This window comes from Histoplasma capsulatum, assembly GCF_000150115.1.
Source record: "Histoplasma capsulatum G186AR genomic scaffold supercont2.5, whole genome shotgun sequence".
Taxonomy (NCBI): Eukaryota; Fungi; Ascomycota; class Eurotiomycetes; order Onygenales; family Ajellomycetaceae; genus Histoplasma; species Histoplasma capsulatum.
In genome coordinates this window covers 978,152-999,851 of record NW_025544805.1, presented here as the reverse complement: position 1 = coordinate 999,851, position 21,700 = coordinate 978,152, and the positions used below count along the sequence as shown (strand labels likewise).

Sequence of the window (21,700 nt, the reverse complement as noted above, 5' to 3'; positions counted from 1 at the left end):
AAAGAATTATGATAGAGTTCGGCACATCGACGGGTCGGGATTTGCTTCTCCCTGTTTTCATTTCCACCCCGCGAGTCCAGCCCTGTTTCCACGACCTATATGTCCTCTAAGCATCCTCAAGAATTTGATTTTGATCCTTTCTCAAAAGGGACACAGGCATGAGCCACATGACGCCCATTACACGGTGTACGCCTCAGGGGATTGGGCGTGGCAGCTGCCACTCCTATTGAGAAAATCCCCCGCGGGAACAACCAATCCATGGAAAGGCAAACGGGGGGTTGCAGGGGCGAAAAGTCAGTCAGCGTACTACTGAGTAGGCTGAATCCACCTGCTTGGAGCTGGAACCTCTTGCGCAGACACGATTCAGCTTCATGCAGGATAACGGTGCATGATGTATGTATCCTTTGACCTGCTGTTGCAGGAAGAAAATGGCCATAACTAGTATCATAGTAATTTGACCACCACAATTCCCACGGATGAGGAGAACTGTTAATTCAAGTGGCTAATGCAGGTCTGACGCACTTAGCGAATAATCAACAGAAGAGGTAAGAATGAAGAAGGATGGAAAAAAAAAAAAAAAAGGCATAAAACTATAAAGAGGTAATCAAAGAGGGGATGGGGTGGGGGAGGGAATTGGGCGCCCGGGAGTTGATTGATTTTGATCGTTGTGCATATGCAGGAGCTTGGTTGCTCCGATTCACGGTCTGTAGCGTCCGACATGCCATCTCTACTGCGTACTCCAATGGTTATTCCGGCGGGTTATTAGGTTGCCTTTGTCACTTTTTCGTACAACATGCCACGTTTGCGGCTCCTTCTTGCTTGTACCAGCGTTGATTGAAAGATACTATTGCGGATGTATGCAGTAATGCTGCAACAGCAAGGACTTTGCATACTTACATGACACAGGCTGGTCTGGGAGTTTCAACCGCGCTATTGGAAATTGAGGACGCAGCAGATGGGAAAGCCAATTGGCCAGATGCCATGCCAAGCTCACTGGCGCTCCACTGAGGGACAGTAGTCAAAAGGCAAGCATTTGTCTATTCACCACATGGTGAGACATCCATGGCCCAGTGGGAGGAGATGTTTTCAAGGATTTGACCATGTAGAGACCCAGAATGGTGGAATTGGGCCCGCGCCTCGGCATTGTTATTTTGGTACGGAGTATTTTGGTTCGTGTGCGAAGGTTCGTCTCATCATGGGGTCAACCAGATTGTAGATTTGTCTCCTAACAGCAGAATCCCAATGTACCGTGACTCCGTGAGCAAGAAGGGAGGTTGGATTTTGTGGTGCGTCGATCGATCTGGATCGCCAGCCAAGCAATAGCTGCCCGTTTCCCCGCGATAATTCACACTGGGTACGGCGTTTAGTTCGCTGATATATCGAGAAATGGGGATACCAGTCAGCTCAGTCATTTGCCTTCCCCCTTTGGGGTGGGAACCACATGGGGACGTGTTGGTCAAATCTGTAAACGTCAACGCTCGGCGGTCTCCCTGGATATTGCTCTACGCTGCGTGCTTTCTTCATCCTGCGTTTTCTTTTTCTTTTTCTTTTCTTTTTCTTTTTCTTTTTCTTTTTTTTTTTTTTTTCATTTGGCCAGGGTGTATGCGGAGAAGAGCTCTATTAATAGTTGGCTCAAATGGTCCATTCAATTGACCATTTGCCCATGTCCCGGATTCAATCAACTGCGCACCTCCAGGCTCCCGGCCCGTCATGAAGTCACGGTTTACTTAGGCTCAAAGTGCTCTCGAAAAGGCCCAGCGCCGCCAGGGGACTCAGCGAACTCAGAGAACTCAGCGAACTCGGCGGACTCGGCGGACTCGGCGGACTCTGCGGACTCAAAACTCAACAGGGAAAAGCAAGCACGGGCTCCAAGGGAGAAGGGAGAACTCAGTTTAGTGAGTGGAGACTCCGAGCTGATCAGCGAGTGGCTGCCACTGTGTGCCGGCGCCTGGGCAACTGTGGGGCAGCTGGCCGACTATGGAGGTTGCTCCTTGGCGTCGGGCTGTCAATGTCGAGGCCATCGCAACATCCATCGCGGGCTCGTGAAGCGTCAACCGCCCGGTTCCTGTTGCTCACAACGCCTCCAGAACGGCGAAGTCCCCGACGGTGAAAAAGGGGGATGCCCACGGAGTCAACAGGCGTAGCCAACTCAGACCCCTATTTATAAATCCTGGGCCGTTAGCAGCCCTGTTATCGTGCCCTCGTCCAGGATGAAGACTGAGGAATCCCGGGTCCAAGCTGCGCTCTTGCCCTACGCCTCCCTCTGCCTTGATCGCTAGTAGGTTTTCAATTCGAGGCTTGACTTTGTGCTGCTTTCTCATTCCCATTCCCGTTATCGATATAGCTGCCATCTCTTCTTATCGAGTCGCCATGGAAATGTGATTGGTAGAGTGGCTGCATGTCCAGGCTGGATTACTCTGCAAAACCCTCAGCTTTCTTCTGGTCTTTCCCCAGATCTCCAGCATTTAATTGCTGATAAACACAACATTTTTCGTCTTCTTCGTGATTCCGGCCTGCGCTTCTTTGATCTATGACTTCACTACACTGATTTCTTCATGGGTTTGTTCGATTATCCTTAGGCTCTCTGCCGCCTGTTACTACCATCTGTGCTGAGTCTTGTGGTGTTTATCTCGATCATCCATCGAGTTCTCTGTATGGGTATCAATCCAACATAGCAATCCTGTTCTACTATTAATTGTCCTCTTGTTCTCTCACAATATTCAGTATTTAATTTTTTTCAGATCATTTTGCTTTTGGATCAGATCAGGATAGACTAGCCGCCATGGAAGGAAGCAGGCCCCCTTCACCGAAACAGCCAAATCTTCCACCTACAAGCCCGGCTCTCCCTTCAGAGCCAACACCGAAGAACATCCCTCAACCAAAGGCTAAAGGCCCAAGAAGACGCACCAAAACAGGTTGTCTGAGTAAGTTCGGTTTGGGACAATGTCATCAAGGGAATAGACACCAAGACACAAGCTTACTGACCCACCCTAGCATGCAGGAAACGTCGTATCAAATGCGGAGAGGAAAAGCCCACATGCAATAATTGTAAAAAGTCGAAAAGAGACTGTGAGGGATATGCCCAGCGTGTGATTTTCAGGAACCCCGTTGGGCCCATGTCCCACATGGGACACGGCCCAATGCCCCCAAACTATCCCCATCCGAGGCCCGGTGCAGATCCTCTACCGTTCATCCGTCGTCCTATAGGTTCAACCGCATTGCCAGAGGAAGTTTCTGCAGCTCGACAGTCTTTCATTCCGCTCGCACCTCGTCCGGATGAGTACAATACTGGTGTTGTATATGATGAATCGCAGTTTGCGTCGAACCTAGAGTACCAACCTGGGCATGCGCATCCTGCCGAGCAAAGCGGCCTGAGTCTACAGGACTACTATGCTCAGTCATATAATTTTGAAAGCGTAGAACAAACTGCCTCACCTCATTCAAAGCAAGCACAGCAAGTTAACCTGAATCCCGAACCTTCCCCTCAACAGTTCCTTCAAGACAACCTCTTGGACCAGCGCAGCCAACCTCCGATTAGCCCCAAGCATACATCGCACTATCAACCTCAAATACAAACCCAATCAGGATCTCCCGTGAGTTTTTGCTGCGATTGTCAACCTAATAACATGCGTCTAATATTATGTTAGCGCGAGCAGTCAAATATATTCGCCTCCCCTCAAGAGGCGTACTGTATGGCATATCTTTTGATCCCTTCATCACGATTTGCATATTTATCTAACAGCACATCTGCAGACAATCCACAATACAATACACATACACTCGAAGCACAATCGTCTGCTAATAATTATGCGCCAAGCGACTTATACCATGATGCTGGTCAACCAGCGAACTTCTATTACGAAGAGGAAATTGACGATTATTACGATGTCGAAACCGATGAAGAAATGCAAATTCAAACTCCTCATAATTATCCTCAGCCATACGAACCACCACCACCACCCACCACGCAGCAGCAGCTAATTCATCCGCTCCGCTCCACGACTGCTTTCTTAAACGATGAGTCTTCTCTGATGACATATATACCATCCCCTTTGGCATCCCCCCTTATGGATCCAGAGGTGACAAGAATATTTTGTCATTTTATCACTGCTGTTGCACCAGTGCTATCCATATTTGAAAGGCATCCAGTGAACCCGACAGTACTTTTATCTGCGTCACCAGTCCCAGCCTCCCAACAGAGCCTATGGACGTATACCGTGCCTACGCTTGCACTGAGGAATCAAGGTTTGCTTCAGGCAATTTTGGCTCTAAGTACTCATCACATCGCGAAGATACAAGGGTTATCTCTCACGGCATCATTCCGTCATTACCACTACGCCATACGTCGTGTTTCCAAGGCCGTCAAACTTCCGTCTCGCCGCACACAGACGGCCACACTTGCCGCAACGCTGCTTCTCGGCTTTTATGAAGTCATGGGTGCTGAGCACTCGAAATGGAATAGCCATGTGGCTGGGGCTTCACATCTCATCCAGGAATGCGATTTCGCAAGAATGACAAGAGACATCAGATCAATGAGAGCAAGGCATAAGGAGGAGCATATACGGCTTTCGCAATCGATGCCATGGTTGGGGATGGGCACCTCGTATTTAAGCAGCCGCTTCGAAAACGATTTGTTCGCGGACAAGGAAGCTGATACTAACGATGTCCTTATTAGTAAAATAATGGGTCGATCCGTTAGCTACAATGATTTCGGGGATGTCGTCACCGAGTCCGAAAGCAATCTAACGGCGGGCGATATAGATGACTACAGGATTCGGAGTGACCTGTATTGGTTTTATGCTAAACAGGATGTGTATCAAAGTATGATCAGTGGGAATCAGTTATTGTATGTTCAGCTCAACCACGTTGTACAAAACCCCCTCCCCCTCCCCCTCCCCCTCCCCCTCCCCCTCCCCAAACCCCCCAAACCCCCCAAAAAATAAAAAAATATAAAAAATATATATAAATTAAAAAGAAAGAAATTATAATATTCACACCTTCTTTTTGTTCACAGCCTACCATTTAATCGATGGGGATCATGCCCACCTAGATCAGGAGTGGGAAAACTTGATGCTGTTTATGGATCCAACGATCACCTCTTACTGTTGCTTGCGCGAACGACGGACTTCGTCACAAGAGATCGCGCCAGAAAAATGCAGGTAAGAAAGCAAAACGGCGAGCAATGGCACCCACCATCAGGATTCTTCCCGCCTGGCATGGGTCGGAGTGGGCCGCCCAGTTCGCAACATGGTCTGGGCACTGGGATGCCCGCACCCCCCGGACCACCGCAAGTGCCGCCAATGGCCGCTGCTGGCATAGCACCTCCAGGCAAACAGAGGGGAAACAGTCCTCCTATGTATGGAATGGTCCCAAACACAGGACCTACCCGCCTCCCATCCGGGTTTGCCGAAACACCCCATCAATCTCCATCCTCGAAATCAGATAGCGAGAACGACGATCTCGAAACGAGAACGGCAAGAGCAGAAGCCGAATGGAAAGAAATCGTCGCAGCCTACGATGCTTTTGAAAAAGCACTAGGACCAGGATATAACCCCCTATCAGCCGACAGCGCCCCGCCGATTGCCACGCCTTTCGGCCCTGCCCTCCAATACCGTACGCATACCATCGCCTGTGTCTGGTCTCTATTTTACACTGGCCGCATCATCCTCGAAAGAGCACATCCGAGCATGCCACCAGAGGCCATGGTGGCCGCGGGTATCTGCGCATTCCGCACAGGCCAGTTCGCAAATAGCATTGGCCGTATCGTTGCTGGGATCTACTACCCGCAACAATTTGATGAAAACACAGCAAGCCTCATCCCATCGCTCTCTGCAGTGCTTACAGAACTCATGATCCCTCTGTTCTTTGCAGGCGTACAATATACCGACGCCGCCCAACGTGGGTGGACGATTGCCAAACTACGCAACATTGCGCGGTTGACAGGCGGCAGTTCGGCAACAGCGGTTGCGTCCGGATGCGAGACAGCATGGGTAAAGGCTTTCGAAGCTGGAGGCGGGGCCCCGTACCAACGTACAATGAACCGTATGGCTCATATCGATAGAGGACAGGGAGAAGTGTCGCTTATGCCCAGTGACCAGAGGAAGTTTGTCACAGTTAATCGGTCTGCGTCGTTGACGTGGGCTATGGGGGTGTTGAGCTTACAGGGCGATTATTCGAGGCCTGATGAAAAGGAGAACGCGGGTCTGTGAGGAGTTTGCATGAATGGGGTGTAGAGGGTGGGGGTTGGTTACCCAGAATACAGTGTCCAAATACGCATATTTTATGATGCTCGTTATTGCTCCGGATGTTGGCAGTGGTGCAGAAATGATGTGCATACAGTCCAATTCTCGGATCTTGTTAAGAGGTACTTTACTTCTTGAGCTTTGATGACACTCATTTATAATGATCGTATCGTTTAGGACGTAGAAACGTACAGCTCTAACAGAATAATAGAATTTAAGCCTTTATAAATTTCATTTTTCGTGCAAGCATTTTTTCAAAACTCAAATTCTCTCCTTGCCGCGCAAATCTTTCCTTTTCTTTTTCTTCTTTTCTCCCACCAAGATTTCTGGCGCAACTACGAGTCTCCGATCGCCAGGGTGTGGCCGATCGACTACGGTCCCTGCGCCAGGTTGCTCCACAAATCTGAAGTGGCCGTGACATGCTAGCAAGCTACGCTTGTTGATCCCCCACAGATGACAGATGACAGGCCCAACACGGTGCCGATGATGACGTATGTATGTACGGCCTATGGTGCCCTCGAAGGCTCTCTGGATACTTATTAGTGGAGCAATTCTGTGGTATTTTTAGCAGGACTCTGCCCCTAGAGATGCGGCGATGGTTATCACTTCCTTCTCCTCTCTTCCCAAGAAACAATGTGATCCAGTATGTATCCATGAAGGCAGGAGTTTTTCTCTTCTTGCAGTGCAATTCAGGTGTTTCCGATCGAACTTGGTTTGTGTGTTGGTTTGACTTCCCCCTGGTCCTTTCGGTGCACGATACAGTACACTGCCTATGTTTCTCTACATTTTCAATTATTTACAGTACCTTTATTCCCCCTCCCTCAATTAATTGGTGGGTACATACATGTAAGACGACGAGGAGACATCGTCTGGGATTCGCATCCTTCCGAAATATCTATCGCACGTAATCAAGCAGCAGCAGTAGCCATGAGCAAACCGAGCACCATCTTTCTATTCCTGCGCATTTCCGCCTCTCTCATCTCTATCACCGGCGCCATTGGTCTCGGATGGGCAACTGGGGTCTTATCTTCACCGGATACAGGCCCGTTCGCCGAAACAATCGGGATATGTTCCGTACGTTAGAGTCTCCCCCTTTCCACCACAATCCATCCCGTATATACCAAGGCGCCACAGACAGCTGATCGATATTACAAAACCAACAATAAAAAAAACAATCAATATAGTTTTCCATCTCAGCATTATGGTCCTTGATAGCACTCAGCTTAAGCTTCTTTGTCGGAAATGACCGCATCCACCCGGCCGTCGGCGTCACGCTTGATTTACTCCTGGGGCTGTTTGCGATCGTGGGAGGAATTTATGTGTCCATCTCGCCGTTCTCCGATGCGGATTGGATCAATTGCAGTAGGGGCCGGTGGACCTCCATCTGCGGGAACCCTGCGGAGAGGAGTTCTGTCATCTGGCGATTTCTTGCGGCCGCGTTTTGCTCCACGAACGGGTGAGTAAAACCATAATCGAACGTGCTCTCGTCTCGTTGCATCCTTTTTTTGTTCCTTGTTTAGGGAGAAACGGAAATGGTAAGAAAGGGAAAAATATAGATATATATATTTACGCCAAGCATAAACATGCTGTGTGGAATCGGATCTAACAAGGCCAATTTATTGTTTGCCATTGACAAAAGGCTCATCCACGTTACTTTCCTCGTCTCCGCGTGTCGGTCATGCCATCATCAGCGCCGGAAGGCTGAAAAGAGGCTTTCTGACGATGTTGAGTTTAAGACATAGATAACAAACATCCCCTTCATCGTCTCGAGGCACATATGCCTTCAAACGAAGGCTCGCTGTTCCGGTGATGGCACTTAAGGAATCTCTGCCCTAACCGCTTCCCCCGGTCATCCAAACTTGATAGATATTTGGAGCACTCCTACAGTATTCGTTTAATGTTCCTTCATCGAAGAAACGAGCAAGAAGAAGAGACTGTTGGATCAATATTCCTATATTTTTCTTCCTTATGTCGAATGGAAGCAGGAACTTGAAGTTGAATACCCGCTATAAGTTATTAGGTTACTTTTCATCGATAAGGTAACTACAGGATGGACAAAAAAAATTCAAAACCTATGAGTGCAAGAGATGATGGATCATCCGTAGATAGGATAGAGAGCAGATATGTCAAAAGAAAAGAAAAGAAAGACAAGAACGCTTAAGTTTCGTCCCCTATTGAATTCAAACCTATTTTAGCTTTTACTCCTCAAAAAGAAATTCACTCCATTCATTAACCAACTAACTATGAACCGCCGAGGTCTGATCAAGTTAAAGCTTTGGGGCCGGAGCAAAGTGTCCATAACTATACATATCAAACTCTCTGGAAGATTTACGGATTATATACGGGTGCTGACATTTAACTATGTAACTCTGATTCATGAAGGACATAAAATCCTTAATAAAGGCAGCTAAAACATTGTTTGTCTTAAAAAGGACACCGGATAAAAAATGGAAAAGCTATGTGTATCCGTATATTTCTAACTATGCGAAACTGTAATGGAATAGCATGAGGGGGGAAGGAACCCGAGGGGGGTTGGTAATTCATAAAACGGGTGATGCGAGAAAAAAAGGAGCACGTTTCCATCACGTTCTAACTATGATCAAATGGACATTTCCGTGGCCTGAGTGACATCGTGTCTAAGGAGTTGTTGACGTGTATGAGGTGAATATGGGAGAACGCTAGGGGTTGCTTCAATTTAAATAACAATCGAGGGCGATGAATCTTATGGGGTCTTTTAAATAAGATAACCGATGGCTCCTTCAACATCCCCACCAGCAGCTTCGAGGGCCTGCACTGCTTCTTCCCGTGTGAACCCCAAATCCGTTATCTTGGATATTAACTCTGCGGGCCATGGCGAGGCAGGCACAGGAGAGCTGGAGGAAGGTTGAGCGGGAGGTTGAAGGTCATGGCTATTGGAGGACGACAACGGGTTAGAAGGGGAAGGGTGGATGTTGATTCTTGGTGTGGAGGACGACGGGGAGGGTGAATTTGCTGGCCTGAACTGGGACGGCGAGGCGGACGATGAAGGTTGGCCAGCTGGTTGGGCAACTGCGCCTGATCTGGCACCGACAATTGCGCCATCCCGACCATGCACCAGAGGCTCGCCCTCAAGCTCATCGTGCTTAGGGATTTCTGCTTCGCTAAGGAAAGGCACGGTTTGGCCTGCGATTCTTAGGACGTTATCTTGCAGGTCAATGCAGGCTTGATGTCGCTTGAGCATGTCGAGCCCTATGAGAAGATCTATATGTTTGCCATCCATAACAGCGAATGAGCAGGAAAGGAATATATCCCCGATCTTGATCTGCGCAGAGTGCACGCGCCCCAAGATATCAGCAGTCCCAACGCCTTTCGCGACACCACCGTAGCGACGATCAATTAAACGCATGATATGGCACGCAGATGCACACTCTGGTGACATTATTGTGACCTGGGCGCCGGAGTCGACAAAGGCCTTAACTCGGTGGCCATTCACTTCGACAGGAACATACAGCATGCTTACTCGTCCAAAAGCTAGAACAAAAATGTTAGCAAGTGAAGTTCACGTTAAGAGGGAGGAGGAGGAGGAGGAATACAAAAGCGAGTATTACAACTCACCTTCTGGTGTATGCTCCATCGCTGCTTGTAAATTTTCCATAACCGCATTTTGGCGAATAATTTCCTCAATCTCCTTCTGCGCATCTACATTAAAGGGATCGGAATTTAACATGGCAATCCTCGCTTCCCTCGCAGCTAATGCCTCTGCCTCTTGCCGCTGCTGCATAAGCAACACTTCACGGAACCGCTGGGCATTTTCTGCTACTTCCGCTAACGCAGGGTTTTGTCTTCTCACCCCCTCCAACACTCTCGGGTCTCCAAGCATATGGAGTCGTAACGTCTCAGGATCTGGCATTTCTGCCTGCCTCCTGGCCAGTGCATCCTGTATAGCTGGGTTCGCACCTGCTTGGCGCCGGACATTGTTTTGCCCTTGTTGCTGCTGCTGCGGGCTTGGTGTCTGGGTCTGGATTTGCATGGCAAGCATGTCCCCCTCCCGAATTGTGGCTTGAGATAAAGTTTGGGAATCGCTGGTGAGGAGCTTGTTATTGAAGAAAAGACGTAATGCAGATGAAGGTATGTTTATATCGCTTTGGATGACAACTTTTAGGTCTGCGACGGTCATGTCATCGCCAACATCAAGGGAGATGAGATCGGACTCGACATGTGTGTCCGATGCGACAACTGAAACTGAGATTCTCCTGGTAGATGTTAGTCACAACAAGAACAACAGCTAAAAATTCCACTCCTGTTATCCATGTAGGGAATCTCACATAGTTTAGTTAGGGAGGCCTGTCTGGCCTGGGGTTTGACAAAGATGCACAACACAAGCAAAGCTGCTGCGTTGGGGATGCTTGAGCGGAGCCGGTGATAAATATGGTGTGGCAGCAATGAGTCAAATTGATCAGGTAGAAAACGAAACAGATATCTAAATAACCGGGTTTTGTGAGGTAAAGCGAACCCGTTTCAGAGAGCCTGAGCGAGAATGGCGGGATTATAATGGGGTGGGCAAGATTGCGGCGGGGACGGCGCAGAGGAGACCGCAAACGGAACTGATGCAGATACAGAACGTGGGGCAAAGGAAGAGCAGCACCAACAGCGGGTAACTAATGGCCAGAAGAGACACGACGCAGCAATCAACGTTGAGAGCAACTGGAGAAGGCTTGAAGCAAGGAAGATGAGGAGAAGCTATCTATATATAAGAAAAGTTCGGTGAAGGGACATCAGCCAGATTAGTAACTACTAACCATAGTTACCATTCTCTTCCCGTGGCTGACAACGAAGTTACTGAAGATAACGGGTTAACCCAGGGAAGGCTGCTCTCAATTCTGCGATGAAGTTGCAACTCCCGAGCCTGAGTAGCCTCTCAAGCCGCGTTAGCAAGACTTAGGGAGGAAAAAGAATAAAAAAAAAAAAACAAAAAATAAAAAAAAAGAGGCTGCAGAATGACGCAGTGTTCCCCTTTGATCCCCAAACTTCCTCCATCAACCGCAGACCATGAGATCCTCTTTTGGCATCCTGCATCGACCCCTCCGAATGGGCAGCGCGCGATACATACGCCACCTGTTACGCACCGGTGTCAACAGCCGCCAAACAAGTTTTCTGAATGCCGGCGGAAGTCGATTGCGCGCAAGTTCAAGAGGATCTAATGGATTTGCTGGCGCTTCTCATGCAGGGTGAAACGATGCCATCCAGCTTCGCGCCAGGGTAGAGTGTGTCGTATGAGCATTTCTGGTTCTACAGAGCACATCGACGGAGTGAACTATTGATATGGCTTTGATGAAAGTAATTTTCCCCGCCAAAAATCAGCTACTGCTTATGATCCCAATATTTAAGCTATTGTTGTTTGTGACCTGTCGAGTTCCAGTTGCATCCGCTTTGTCAAGACGGCTGCTGCAGAAGCCGATTTAAGCAATTTCATGTTTAGTGGAGCCCAAAAGGGGGAAGGGGATGCCATTTAACTAACACGCTGCTAATTACTTTCAGCCGGCTCGTCTGGTTTTGATGTCTCTATTTCCAGCAGAGCAGAATCCAGCACGGATATTATAATCTAGCGTTTGCCCATGAACTAAGATATGATTCTCGATGCCAGACAAGCTACTGGTTGCGCGCTGCAAACGCCGACATGACACGGCTTCGTTGAGTGGCGGGGTGTGTATGCACTCCACACTGACAGTTGCCCGGATCCAGCCAATATATGATTGTGTTTGGCTTTCTCTCTACTTCTATTTGTACCAATGAAACTTGCGATCCATTTCCTTCTTCGCCTGAAATCGATCCCGGGGGGCTACTATATGGCGATCATGCGACGTTGATCAGATGAGTTTGGTTACGGCTGCAGATGTGGTTCGATCGTGGGAAACTAACCAGCCAATTAATAACAGTGTATATTTCAATTGGCTGTGTTCAAACATGATTTTTGGGGGTGAGCGCGAGAGTAGATTCAGGGCTTGGTGGGCTGTCTGATCATGAAGTTTGTTTCCATATGGAAAATTCGAAGGAAATGGATTCCATCTTCCTGGAAGGAAAAAAGTAGTGGGTATCCATCTGCTTTACTCTGTTCAAACATTGCTAATGAGAATCTGCCTGGTGTGGCCTGTTGAACACTCTACTCCCATGAGTTAACTAGCAGCTGGAGACAGGAAAAGATGAACTGGCACATCCTTAAATTTACAAGAAGCATGTCAACCCATCGGTATCTGATTTTGCCAGAAATCTACAAGAGCCACATAGGTAGTAGCCGAGATTGCTTGAATCCATAACTAATAAACTTATTTGGACATCTACTGTCAATGAAGCATGGCATGGTTCTGAAACAGGCTCCTTGTACGGAGAGGCGATGTATTCGCGTCACATGGATACGTGTGAGCAACTTCCCAACCCACCGGATGTTTGCCGCAAGGTGGGGTACCTGGGAGGTACCCTGACAGCCTTCTTTTGCCGAGCTTTCTCCTCCTCTCCTATCGCGGAATCGATAATTCTGCTTTCTTCAACCTCACCAAAATTCCGGGGCATGTCCAACAAACGTGCGCAGTTACCAGAAAATCCCCTATCACTACTATTCACCTGAGTACTTACCCGCAGGCGGGAAACAATCTTGCAGCTCATTGCATCGCCCACTCGCCGCCTCCTCTTCTTCCCCTCTTCTGCCCCTCTTCTTTCTACACTGCAGTTGAAATCACGACAGCAACAACCTTTCTACCCCCAAATACGAGGATTTTCCGGCTGCTACTCGCTTCAACTTCATAATTCATTCGTTGTTTTGCAGGAGATTTAAAAAGCCATAATCGCTCGGAAAGTAAGTAGGCAACAAGCTACCCCAGTCTGTTGATCTTATCCTTCCAACTTGGCTTGGTTCCCTGCATTCTGCACATTTGCATCATAGCCGTTAGCTTGCGCCCATGTCCTCATGGCAGTGCTTGCCGTGCCTTGGGGGGGGGGGTTTTCCCTCTTTTTTTTCCCCACTAGAATATCCACCACCAGTGGTCCTTTGCCCGGGTTACAGCTTGCTTCGTCTTGTTGAAAAGCTTTTTATAAAATAAAAGTAGCTGACAGCCTTCCAATCACATTATATTTCAGCTAGATATCCTGGACACCCTCTGTCCCTCCCAGATATGGATACGGCTTCTTGAAATATTTAGTAGACTCGGGAATTCTGCGATCGGGAAAGAAGAAAATCTTACATCTGAGGAGCACGGAAAAGAAGAAACCTCAACTCAGAAAACAAGCAAACTCGTCACTCACAAATCTTTCCATTTACTCTTGCGAAAAACATTGTTACTCCAAACAGTCGAATATGGCAGAAAATCCTACAAAGGTTGAAGACCAATCGGTGGCGTCGTCCGTTGGTGGTGACAAGAACGATATCTCCCCTGGATTCTCACCCCCCATTCGCACCACAGATTCTCCAATTACCGTATCGCCCCCCCAATCCAATTCCCGAGTTCCCCCTTTAATCGAAGGGGAAGCAATTGATCAACATCCCGCAATATCGCAGGGAGATCTAGTCATTGCTCATGAATTCGAAACGGAGGACAACGAGGTCAGTGATGAGGAAGATGACGAAAAAGAAGACGGATACGTTGAGGTCAAACATGACGACCTTGTGAGTTGTTTTCGGCAGTCACCACCTACGAAACGAACAGAGCTGGACCAGCTTCATCCATTCATCCAGCTCCTGTCTTTGTCGAATTTGGAGGATTGCTTAGCGGTCGAGGCAGCATTTCCGGAAAATGAGAGATGTTCGCTAGAAAAGGTGAAAATATTCATTTCCATCCAGTTATTTTAATATCACCCATTTGGATCCGTGTGAGGCTAATTTCAAACTCACCTATAATACAACATTGCACAGCTAGCTTACCGTTTGACAACATGTCCCGAGCTCTCCTTAGGCGCTTTCTACCTGCCGCCAAAGGAACCAAGCAAACCAAAACTCCGGCCCCAGTTAATCGCCCACATAATAGCCACAAGAACCCGAGCGCTCTACGTAACCGACGCCTCCATGGGAATCCCTCCAAATTGGCGAGATAAATCATCATCTAGATTACAGAGTTCCAACTGGTCCGAACAACCCGGGCACCAGGACCAAGGTTCCACAATCGCACTGCACTCTCTCGCTGTCCTGCCAGAACATCAGGGGAAACGGCTCGGGTCAACGCTGTTGAAGGCATACGTCCAGCGCATCAGGGATGCCGAGATTGCTAATCGGATTGCTCTCCTGTCTCATGACCACTTGATACCGTTTTATACGAGTCTGGGGTTTAAGAATCGGGGGCTGAGTGATTGCACTTTTGGTGGTGGAGGTTGGTATAACATGGTATGTAATAGCACATATATATTGATCTCTTTAATTATCTCACGCATGGTGCAGCTTTTCCCTATGAGTTTTGGTTGCTAACTAGGGCGGCGTGGTACTTAATAGGTCTTGGAATTTGTGAATGGTAGACGTTTGAGTTAAAAACGAAAGATGGGGAATCTTACAAACGCGAAGGAGAGAAAATGGCGGTTTCTTTCCTCATTGTTTTCTGCAGAGCACATATATCTGGTTCCTACCGGATTTACGCTCTGTTTATATTGGGGGAATCAAAGTGGACGTGGCAGCAGCAAGGGTTGGCCCCGTCATTTATCCAGTATCGCTCCATCACTTGTATCCTCAAGGCAGATCAAGTATTTTGCATTTCTTTTTTCTCATTGCTTCCTTTCCCTTTCATTTTATTTCTATCTCCCATGTTCCTAAACAATATATCTATCTCTTCTTGTCTTGTTGGGTGGCTGTTGTGTCCGTTTTTTTTTTTTAAAGGGACCTACAAGGGATGGCGAGGCTGTCTGTCTTTCTTTTCTTTTTAACATATTTTACGCCTGGGTCTAATGGAATAAAAAGGAGGGAGGTTTCATTTTCACTTTTATATTCTTGTTTTCTTCCTTTGCATTGTTGTATCAACAAACTATACGATGAGGAAAACCGGGGTGAAGTGGAATGAATTTGCGTGGATAATTGGTTGAAGTGTGTTTTGCAGCGTTCATTCCCTATATTTCCTTTTGCATTTTATTTTATTTTTATTTTTATTTTATTTAATGCATGTAGTGTGTCTGCTGTACAGTACGTTTATTAGCTTCCTAGTGGATTTGTTTGCAAGTAACGAGTAAAGAATGTATGAGTTAGTTACAGAATCTTAGCTATTGAAGCAATGCTCTGGGCTGATAAGCTCGATAGGCTAAACCTTCCCAGCACAACCCCCACTGCCTCGGGAAAAACTTCCATTCCAAACCATCTTGCCAACCACAAACATCCTTATTTTTTTTGACTTCAGATTTTCAATTCCGCCGCCCAGAGGCAGCTTGACAGAAATCTTCTTCCTATCCCCAATCCTTTTGCTTCTCCTTTGAGCCGGCATCATGAAGACGACTTGGAAGGAGGTATGTACAGTATTTATATATTTTCCTTTTCTGTGGCGGCTTTTCTTGTTTCAAGAATTCTCGTTTTGTACCTCCGCTTGTCTCGAGAATATTTAATTGCGTTACTGACATGCGCCCTTTACTTTTTTAATATTTTCGCTTTCAAATAGATTCAACCTGTGCCCTCGAGCCAGGAGTTCCTGGATATCGTTCTTTCTCGGACACAGAGACGGCTGCCGACGCAGATTCGCTCCGGGTTCAAGATTAGTCGGATTCGAGGTGGGTTGTTTCCTCTGGTTCTTTCTCTTCTTTTTCGTCCTCTGGGGTGTGGGCCTGGAAAAAAGCAAATGGAACTGGAAATAAGTTAGGACGATATGGAAGCAAAGCTCATGGTGGAGGTTTTTGAACATATTAAATGTACTGACCGATGTTTACAACCCCACAGCGTTCTACACCCGGAAAGTGAAGTTTACGCAGGAGACATTTTGTGAGAAGTTTCAAAATATATTAGATGGCTTCCCAAGATTGCAGGATATTCACCCATTTCGTAAGTTTGTTTTATGATTTTTAAGGTCCCTCGACAAAAAGCGCCAAAACAGGGACTCCCGCTGACCAAAAGCTCTTTCTGTGCACTGCAGACAAGGATTTGATGAACACACTTTACGATGCCGATCATTTCCGCATCGCCCTCGGCCAACTCTCTACGGCCAAACATCTGGTAGAAACCGTTTCCCGCGACTATGTCCGCCTCATCAAATATGCACAGTCACTGTTCCAATGCAAGCAGCTCAAGCGGGCTGCGCTGGGTCGCATGGCGACGATATGCAGACGACTCAAAGATCCGCTTGTCTATCTTGAGCAGGTGCGGCAACATCTAGGCCGTCTTCCCTCGATCGACCCCAACACTAGAACGCTCCTAATTTGCGGATATCCCAACGTTGGCAAATCCAGCTTTCTCAGAAATATCACGAAGGCAGACGTCGACGTGCAGCCGTATGCGTTCACTACTAAGAGCCTGTTTGTCGGCCATTTCGATTACAAATATCTTCGCTTCCAGGCAATTGATACCCCTGGTATCCTAGACCATCCACTTGAAGAGATGAACACCATTGAAATGCAGTCGATTACTGCTATTGCGCATTTGAGATCTGCCATCCTCTATTTCATGGACTTGTCAGAGCAGTGTGGGTACTCAGTTACGGATCAGATTAAGTTATTCAACAGCATAAAGCCTCTGTTTGCGAATAAGATCGTTTTCGTGGTCGTAAATAAGATCGATGTAATGCGGCCAGAAGATCTAGATGCCTCGACGCAAGCAGAGCTTCAGTCGATCCTGAAACCTGGTGATGTCGAAATGCTGCAGGTGTCGTGCACAACTACAGAGGGGGTCACTACAGTGAAAAACGCGGCTTGTGACCGACTCCTTGCGGAGAGAGTGGCGCAGAAGCTGAAGGCCGGCAGCAATAATTCCGGTACTCCATCTGGAAGGCTGGGTGACCTTTTGGCCAGAATCCACGTCGCCCAACCCCTCGGCGGAGTGACCCGCGAAGCCTTCATACCTGAAGTAGTCCACTCCTTGAAGAAATATGATAAGAACGACCCGAATAAACGCCGACTTGCAAGGGATACAGAAGAAGAGAATGGCGGCGCAGGAGTCTTTAATGTGGATCTAAAGGAGAATTACCTACTTGCCAATGACGAGTGGAAACACGATAAAATCCCTGAAGTGTGGAACGGCAAGAACATCTATGACTTTGTGGATCCTGATATTGAATCAAAACTCGCTGCACTGGAAGAGGAGGAGGAAAAACTGGAGGCGGAGGGATATTACGACTCCGACGAGAGCGTCGAAGACGCAGAAGAAGCCGATATCCGCATGAAAGCAGATCTCATTCGCGAGAAACAGCAGCTGATCCGCAACGCGTCCAAGATGCGCAAATCGCTCAAGAACCGCGCATTGATCCCCCGCAGCGCCAAGGCCCGCAAATTGTCTGAAATGCAATCACATCTGGAATCGATCGGATTCGACGCAGCGTCTGCATCTACCCGTGTGCAAGGGCAGACGCAGTCTCAGACACAGTCCCGTGGCCGGGGACCTACCCGAAGCGACATGGAGATTGCAGATGCTATGGATATCGATGGCAATGGCGACGACCGAAACCCCACACGCCAGGAGTTGCTTCAGCGAGCCAAGAGCCGGGCTCGCAGCCAGGCACCGACCAACCGACTCGTGGACGGCATAACTGACATGAAGTCTCGAAGCAAGGCGGATAAGATGGCGAAGTTAGCACAGATCAAGATGAATCGGATGGCGAGACAAGGCGAGGCGGATCGACATACAACCGCTTCTTTGCCGAAACATTTGGTGAGTTGTTTTTATTTTATTTAATTATTATTTTATGTCCCTTTTTTTACCCCCTTCACTGTTCTCATATATGGAGAAATACATGCTAATTGTTCCTTTTCTTTTTCTTTATGTAGTTCTCTGGGAAACGTGGCATGGGCAAGACTCAACGACGCTGAGCTACTGGGTGCTGGCGTTTAACGATGGGATCGAGGGTTCAGAGTCCTGGGTCTATGAAATGGAGTTCACGGAATGTTTTATTTTATTTTATACTTTTTGTTCCTTTTTATTGTCCAACCGTTGTCTGTTCATATCCAACCCATATTGTTTTATGATCTACGCTTTAATAGACTCGGGCGCATTCTTTGATAGCGATCGTCTCATGATTTCCAAATAATACACTTTAGTATAAGAAGATTATACTGCATGGAACTTCGAGCGTGGAAAAATCCCTGCCTGCTCGAAGATCTTGCTCGACATAGGCGCAAAAAGCCGTACATAGCTCAAGATCATCCGTAGACTGGTTTTCCTTTGCCAACGATTTGTTTATCAGTACGTGAAAATGAATATGTCCTTAACTGGAGGCCCTTTGTTCGTTCCTGGGTTTTCGGACGGTCAAGACGGGCCATAGCACCCGCTGTACCGTACGTAAAATGACTGAAAATTCGTCTGCGTTGGGATATCCTGGATCATATCCCCCATACCATGCATCGGCCATGTAGGACAGGTTGCGCTGCTAGCAAGACTTGTTTTATTCTATTCAATCGGCCGTGTCGCTCTTACAATCAAACATTCCAGGTCAGGGGCTGCGCAGCAAGGCAGATACTGCTCAAATTACGAAACAAATGTTCTTAATGATCTTCTGTCGTGCTGAGACAGTTTCTCATTGATGTAATGTCTCAACAATGGTCATACGACTGCTCACGGTGACTGGAGTGCACCACAGGTGAAAACATGGGTGTTCATCGACTGAATCGAGAGGACGGGGAGCAGGAGAAGATTGAGGTTTATCAAATCGAATCCGAGTGTGAAGATTCAAGCTTCATCAAATTCACCATGAATAATATGGGTTATTGATAACTTGAAGCTGCCGTTGCCAATCATTTAGTTATTAAGTTAACTTGGTAAGTATAAAAAGAATCCGGCAAAGAATAATCGAGATATAAATATAGCAGGCATCATGTGACCAACAGCCTCCAACTGGCTGGTTCCAGTCATGGCCGTCGTCATGTGCCGGCTGCAGCTTCTCTCCGCTTCTCCTCTCAACAACTCCTCATCGTGGGCCTCACTCCTCAACACACTTCGCTAGCATTCTAGCTGCTCCTCTCCCTAAGAATACTCACTTCTTAACAATATTATTATACTGTTGGAAACGTTATACCTAAGATACTCCCCTGATCTTTTCACATTAGAAATACCCATACCCTCGCAGCCTTCCCCATCGTCCCCGGCGAGTTCGAGTCCCCCTCCACTACTCCGATTCCGTTCTTCCTCTTCTTCATTCTACAATTGCCATCATGCGTTTGACAACATCCCCAGTTCTTATCCTCCTCTGGTCTTCTTTGGCCGCGGGATTTCCGTCCATGCCGTGGTCTGCAAAGGACCAGGCCCCAATAATGCAAGGCAACAAAATGTCGGTCCCTGGGGATAACCCGTTTAACTACTGTTTCGCTCCCGACCACGATATCTTGACGATCAAGAAAGTTGACTTGGATCCTGCCCATCCTATGCCGTATGTTCTGTTCCGCATATCCTGGCAATACAAATTATAAACACAATATTGACCTATACTAACCATGTCCCTTTTTTTGCTCCAGTGGCAAAACCCTGACGGTTAACGCTTCTGGTACCTTTCATGAAGAGGTTGCCGTTGGCTCCATGGCTCGAATACAGGTGAAATATGGCCTTATTCGGCTGATCAACCAGGAAGTTGATCTATGCGAACAGATTGAAGCTGTGGATATGCACTGCCCTATCAAGAAAGGAGATATGGTTTTTCTGAAGTCGATAGAGTTGCCGAGGGAGATCCCACCGGTATGTAAAACTTAACACTCTAAGCTATAATCTACCAGAACTGCTGTTATATTTAAATTTATATTTTTTGTTGTGTTCTTGCTGATACTAACGGTTTTTGAAAATATGCAGGGAACGTACACTGTCCTCGCCGATGTGTACACGGAGGGAAAGGATCAGATAACATGCATCGAAGCGCAAATTACATTTTAATCTGTAAACAAACGTCGCATCAAAATCATTGTCGATACGGGATGATTGTTTCCCTGTGGCACTATTGTTTTTCGGTATCCTCGCACCAACCCTTCTCAACCCTCGCAACCCATCATCGATTTTAATACCCAATCCGACCTCCCTCCTGCTTTGCTGAAACTCTCGAGTGCTATCTCTCCCCGAACTCACGAATTTATAGAACCACTAAGATCATATCCTGTTTTCTTGCTTCTGAATGCTCTACCTGGTCATGGTGGTTCTCATTTTTTTCCCCTACTAACATTGTACTCTTATTACACACCTACACAATGACCGCCTGGTCACACGCTTTATACGTGATCTTTTAACTATTACTGCCTAACCATTCTCCCCTTTGCGTTCTACAGAGAATGCCTCACTGTCCTTGAAACGATCCATCCGCACTCCTCATGACCTGTCAATGAAACTATTCCCTAGGGGCCTTTACTCGCCCTTGCTTCTACCCCGCTGAAATCGTTCCCGATTTCAGCCCTCTAATTTATTTTCAGGCATTGATGCAATTGCCAAAGTTCTTGGGCTGGATCGATTATTCGGGTATCCGTATCTTTTGTTTCCATTTGCTTTTAGAGGCCGGCTTCTTGTTTTGTGCTTTGCCTTTTTTATTTTTATCCCACTGATCACGAGGTATTTTTGCTTCTTCCGCGTGTCTTTTGCATTCCATTATTGTTTATCACTATCACCCCTTCCATGCAATTAGCCATATTTCGTATCCGCATTATTACATTGGGCGTTCTTTGTAACTTTACTACCAAGCAGCTTCTAGTTATTGCCAACTTCAATTTCGAACTCAAAGTTGCTACGTAAGTGTTCCAACTTTCCGTACATCGTTTCTCTTTTCTTTCTTTCCTCTTTTTCCTTTTCCCTTTCCCCGCCTCCGTCTTCAGAGTGTTTCGTTTATTTATCAAGATGGATGGAAATTGATAGAGTGATCACTGCGCGGCCCATCCAGCAACTTCGAACCATTTTAAAGTGCAGAGAATAATGAGACAAGGGCAACGAGAATAACAAATGTGTTAAGTGACTAATGTCTCGCTTTTTTATGATCATGAACTTTAATTAGTTAGTTGTGCAGGTATAAAAGAAGCAACATCAATGACGTAGTATTATATCTATCACAGTCTACCAACCTAACCAACCAGACAACAAAACTGAACTATTTAAGTTTAGTAAAGTAATATATAGAGTTAAAAGACAAAATTGTAAAACAGTTAGAGAAGGCTAGATCATTTCCCCTGAAAATCTCTCCTCAGCAGGGGGGAGAGTTATGCACTAAAATTGCATATCATGTAGCTTCCAGTCAACCCCCCCCCTCCCTCACCTCCCCCCTTCCCCCTCTTCACCCTTTTCCCGGAACGTTGTACATATCTGGAGAAAAGTAACCCCACCCGGGTTCCAAGACAAGGATTGGACGACCTTCCAACCC

At 47.1% G+C, this 21,700-nt stretch overlaps 7 protein-coding genes across 7 annotated transcripts; 4 read left to right on the top strand and 3 right to left on the bottom strand.

Moving 5' to 3' along the window:
• Nucleotides 1–1,723: 1,723 nt before the first annotated feature.
• HCBG_04285 (uncharacterized protein) lies at nucleotides 1,724–2,351 on the bottom strand (the record flags this gene model as incomplete). Its single annotated transcript, XM_045431334.1, has 2 exons — nucleotides 1,724–1,967; nucleotides 2,077–2,351. 2 exons carry the CDS (start codon nucleotides 2,349–2,351, stop codon nucleotides 1,724–1,726), a joined length of 519 nt encoding a protein of 172 aa, XP_045287887.1.
• Nucleotides 2,352–2,782: 431 nt separating this feature from the next.
• On the top strand, nucleotides 2,783–6,209 carry HCBG_04284 (uncharacterized protein; the record flags this gene model as incomplete). Its single annotated transcript, XM_045431333.1, has 4 exons — nucleotides 2,783–2,924; nucleotides 2,995–3,593; nucleotides 3,648–4,846; nucleotides 5,051–6,209. The coding sequence occupies 4 exons, from the start codon at nucleotides 2,783–2,785 to the stop codon at nucleotides 6,207–6,209; spliced, it is 3,099 nt and encodes a 1,032-aa protein (XP_045287886.1).
• A 294-nt stretch (nucleotides 6,210–6,503) lies between these two features.
• HCBG_04283 (uncharacterized protein) lies at nucleotides 6,504–7,124 on the bottom strand (the record flags this gene model as incomplete). The annotated part of the gene is made up of 2 exons (XM_045431332.1): nucleotides 6,504–6,795; nucleotides 7,087–7,124. The coding sequence occupies 2 exons, from the start codon at nucleotides 7,122–7,124 to the stop codon at nucleotides 6,504–6,506; spliced, it is 330 nt and encodes a 109-aa protein (XP_045287885.1).
• Nucleotides 7,125–8,572: 1,448 nt separating this feature from the next.
• HCBG_04282 (DNA damage-inducible protein) lies at nucleotides 8,573–10,944 on the bottom strand (the record flags this gene model as incomplete). The annotated part of the gene is made up of 3 exons (XM_045431331.1): nucleotides 8,573–9,752; nucleotides 9,837–10,474; nucleotides 10,547–10,944. The coding sequence occupies 2 exons, from the start codon at nucleotides 10,396–10,398 to the stop codon at nucleotides 8,977–8,979; spliced, it is 1,338 nt and encodes a 445-aa protein (XP_045287884.1).
• Nucleotides 10,945–12,753: 1,809 nt separating this feature from the next.
• Nucleotides 12,754–15,342, top strand: HCBG_04281 (acetyltransferase; the record flags this gene model as incomplete). Its single annotated transcript, XM_045431330.1, has 4 exons — nucleotides 12,754–13,071; nucleotides 13,353–14,028; nucleotides 14,125–14,589; nucleotides 14,695–15,342. 3 exons carry the CDS (start codon nucleotides 13,570–13,572, stop codon nucleotides 14,728–14,730), a joined length of 960 nt encoding a protein of 319 aa, XP_045287883.1.
• A 299-nt stretch (nucleotides 15,343–15,641) lies between these two features.
• Nucleotides 15,642–18,422, top strand: HCBG_04280 (nucleolar GTP-binding protein; the record flags this gene model as incomplete). Its single annotated transcript, XM_045431329.1, has 5 exons — nucleotides 15,642–15,689; nucleotides 15,839–15,947; nucleotides 16,114–16,215; nucleotides 16,307–18,033; nucleotides 18,150–18,422. The coding sequence occupies 5 exons, from the start codon at nucleotides 15,669–15,671 to the stop codon at nucleotides 18,189–18,191; spliced, it is 2,001 nt and encodes a 666-aa protein (XP_045287882.1).
• Nucleotides 18,423–19,529: 1,107 nt separating this feature from the next.
• Nucleotides 19,530–21,084, top strand: HCBG_04279 (phosphatidylglycerol/phosphatidylinositol transfer protein; the record flags this gene model as incomplete). Its single annotated transcript, XM_045431328.1, has 3 exons — nucleotides 19,530–19,744; nucleotides 19,830–20,046; nucleotides 20,158–21,084. The coding sequence occupies 3 exons, from the start codon at nucleotides 19,530–19,532 to the stop codon at nucleotides 20,236–20,238; spliced, it is 513 nt and encodes a 170-aa protein (XP_045287881.1).
• Nucleotides 21,085–21,700: the final 616 nt, after the last annotated feature.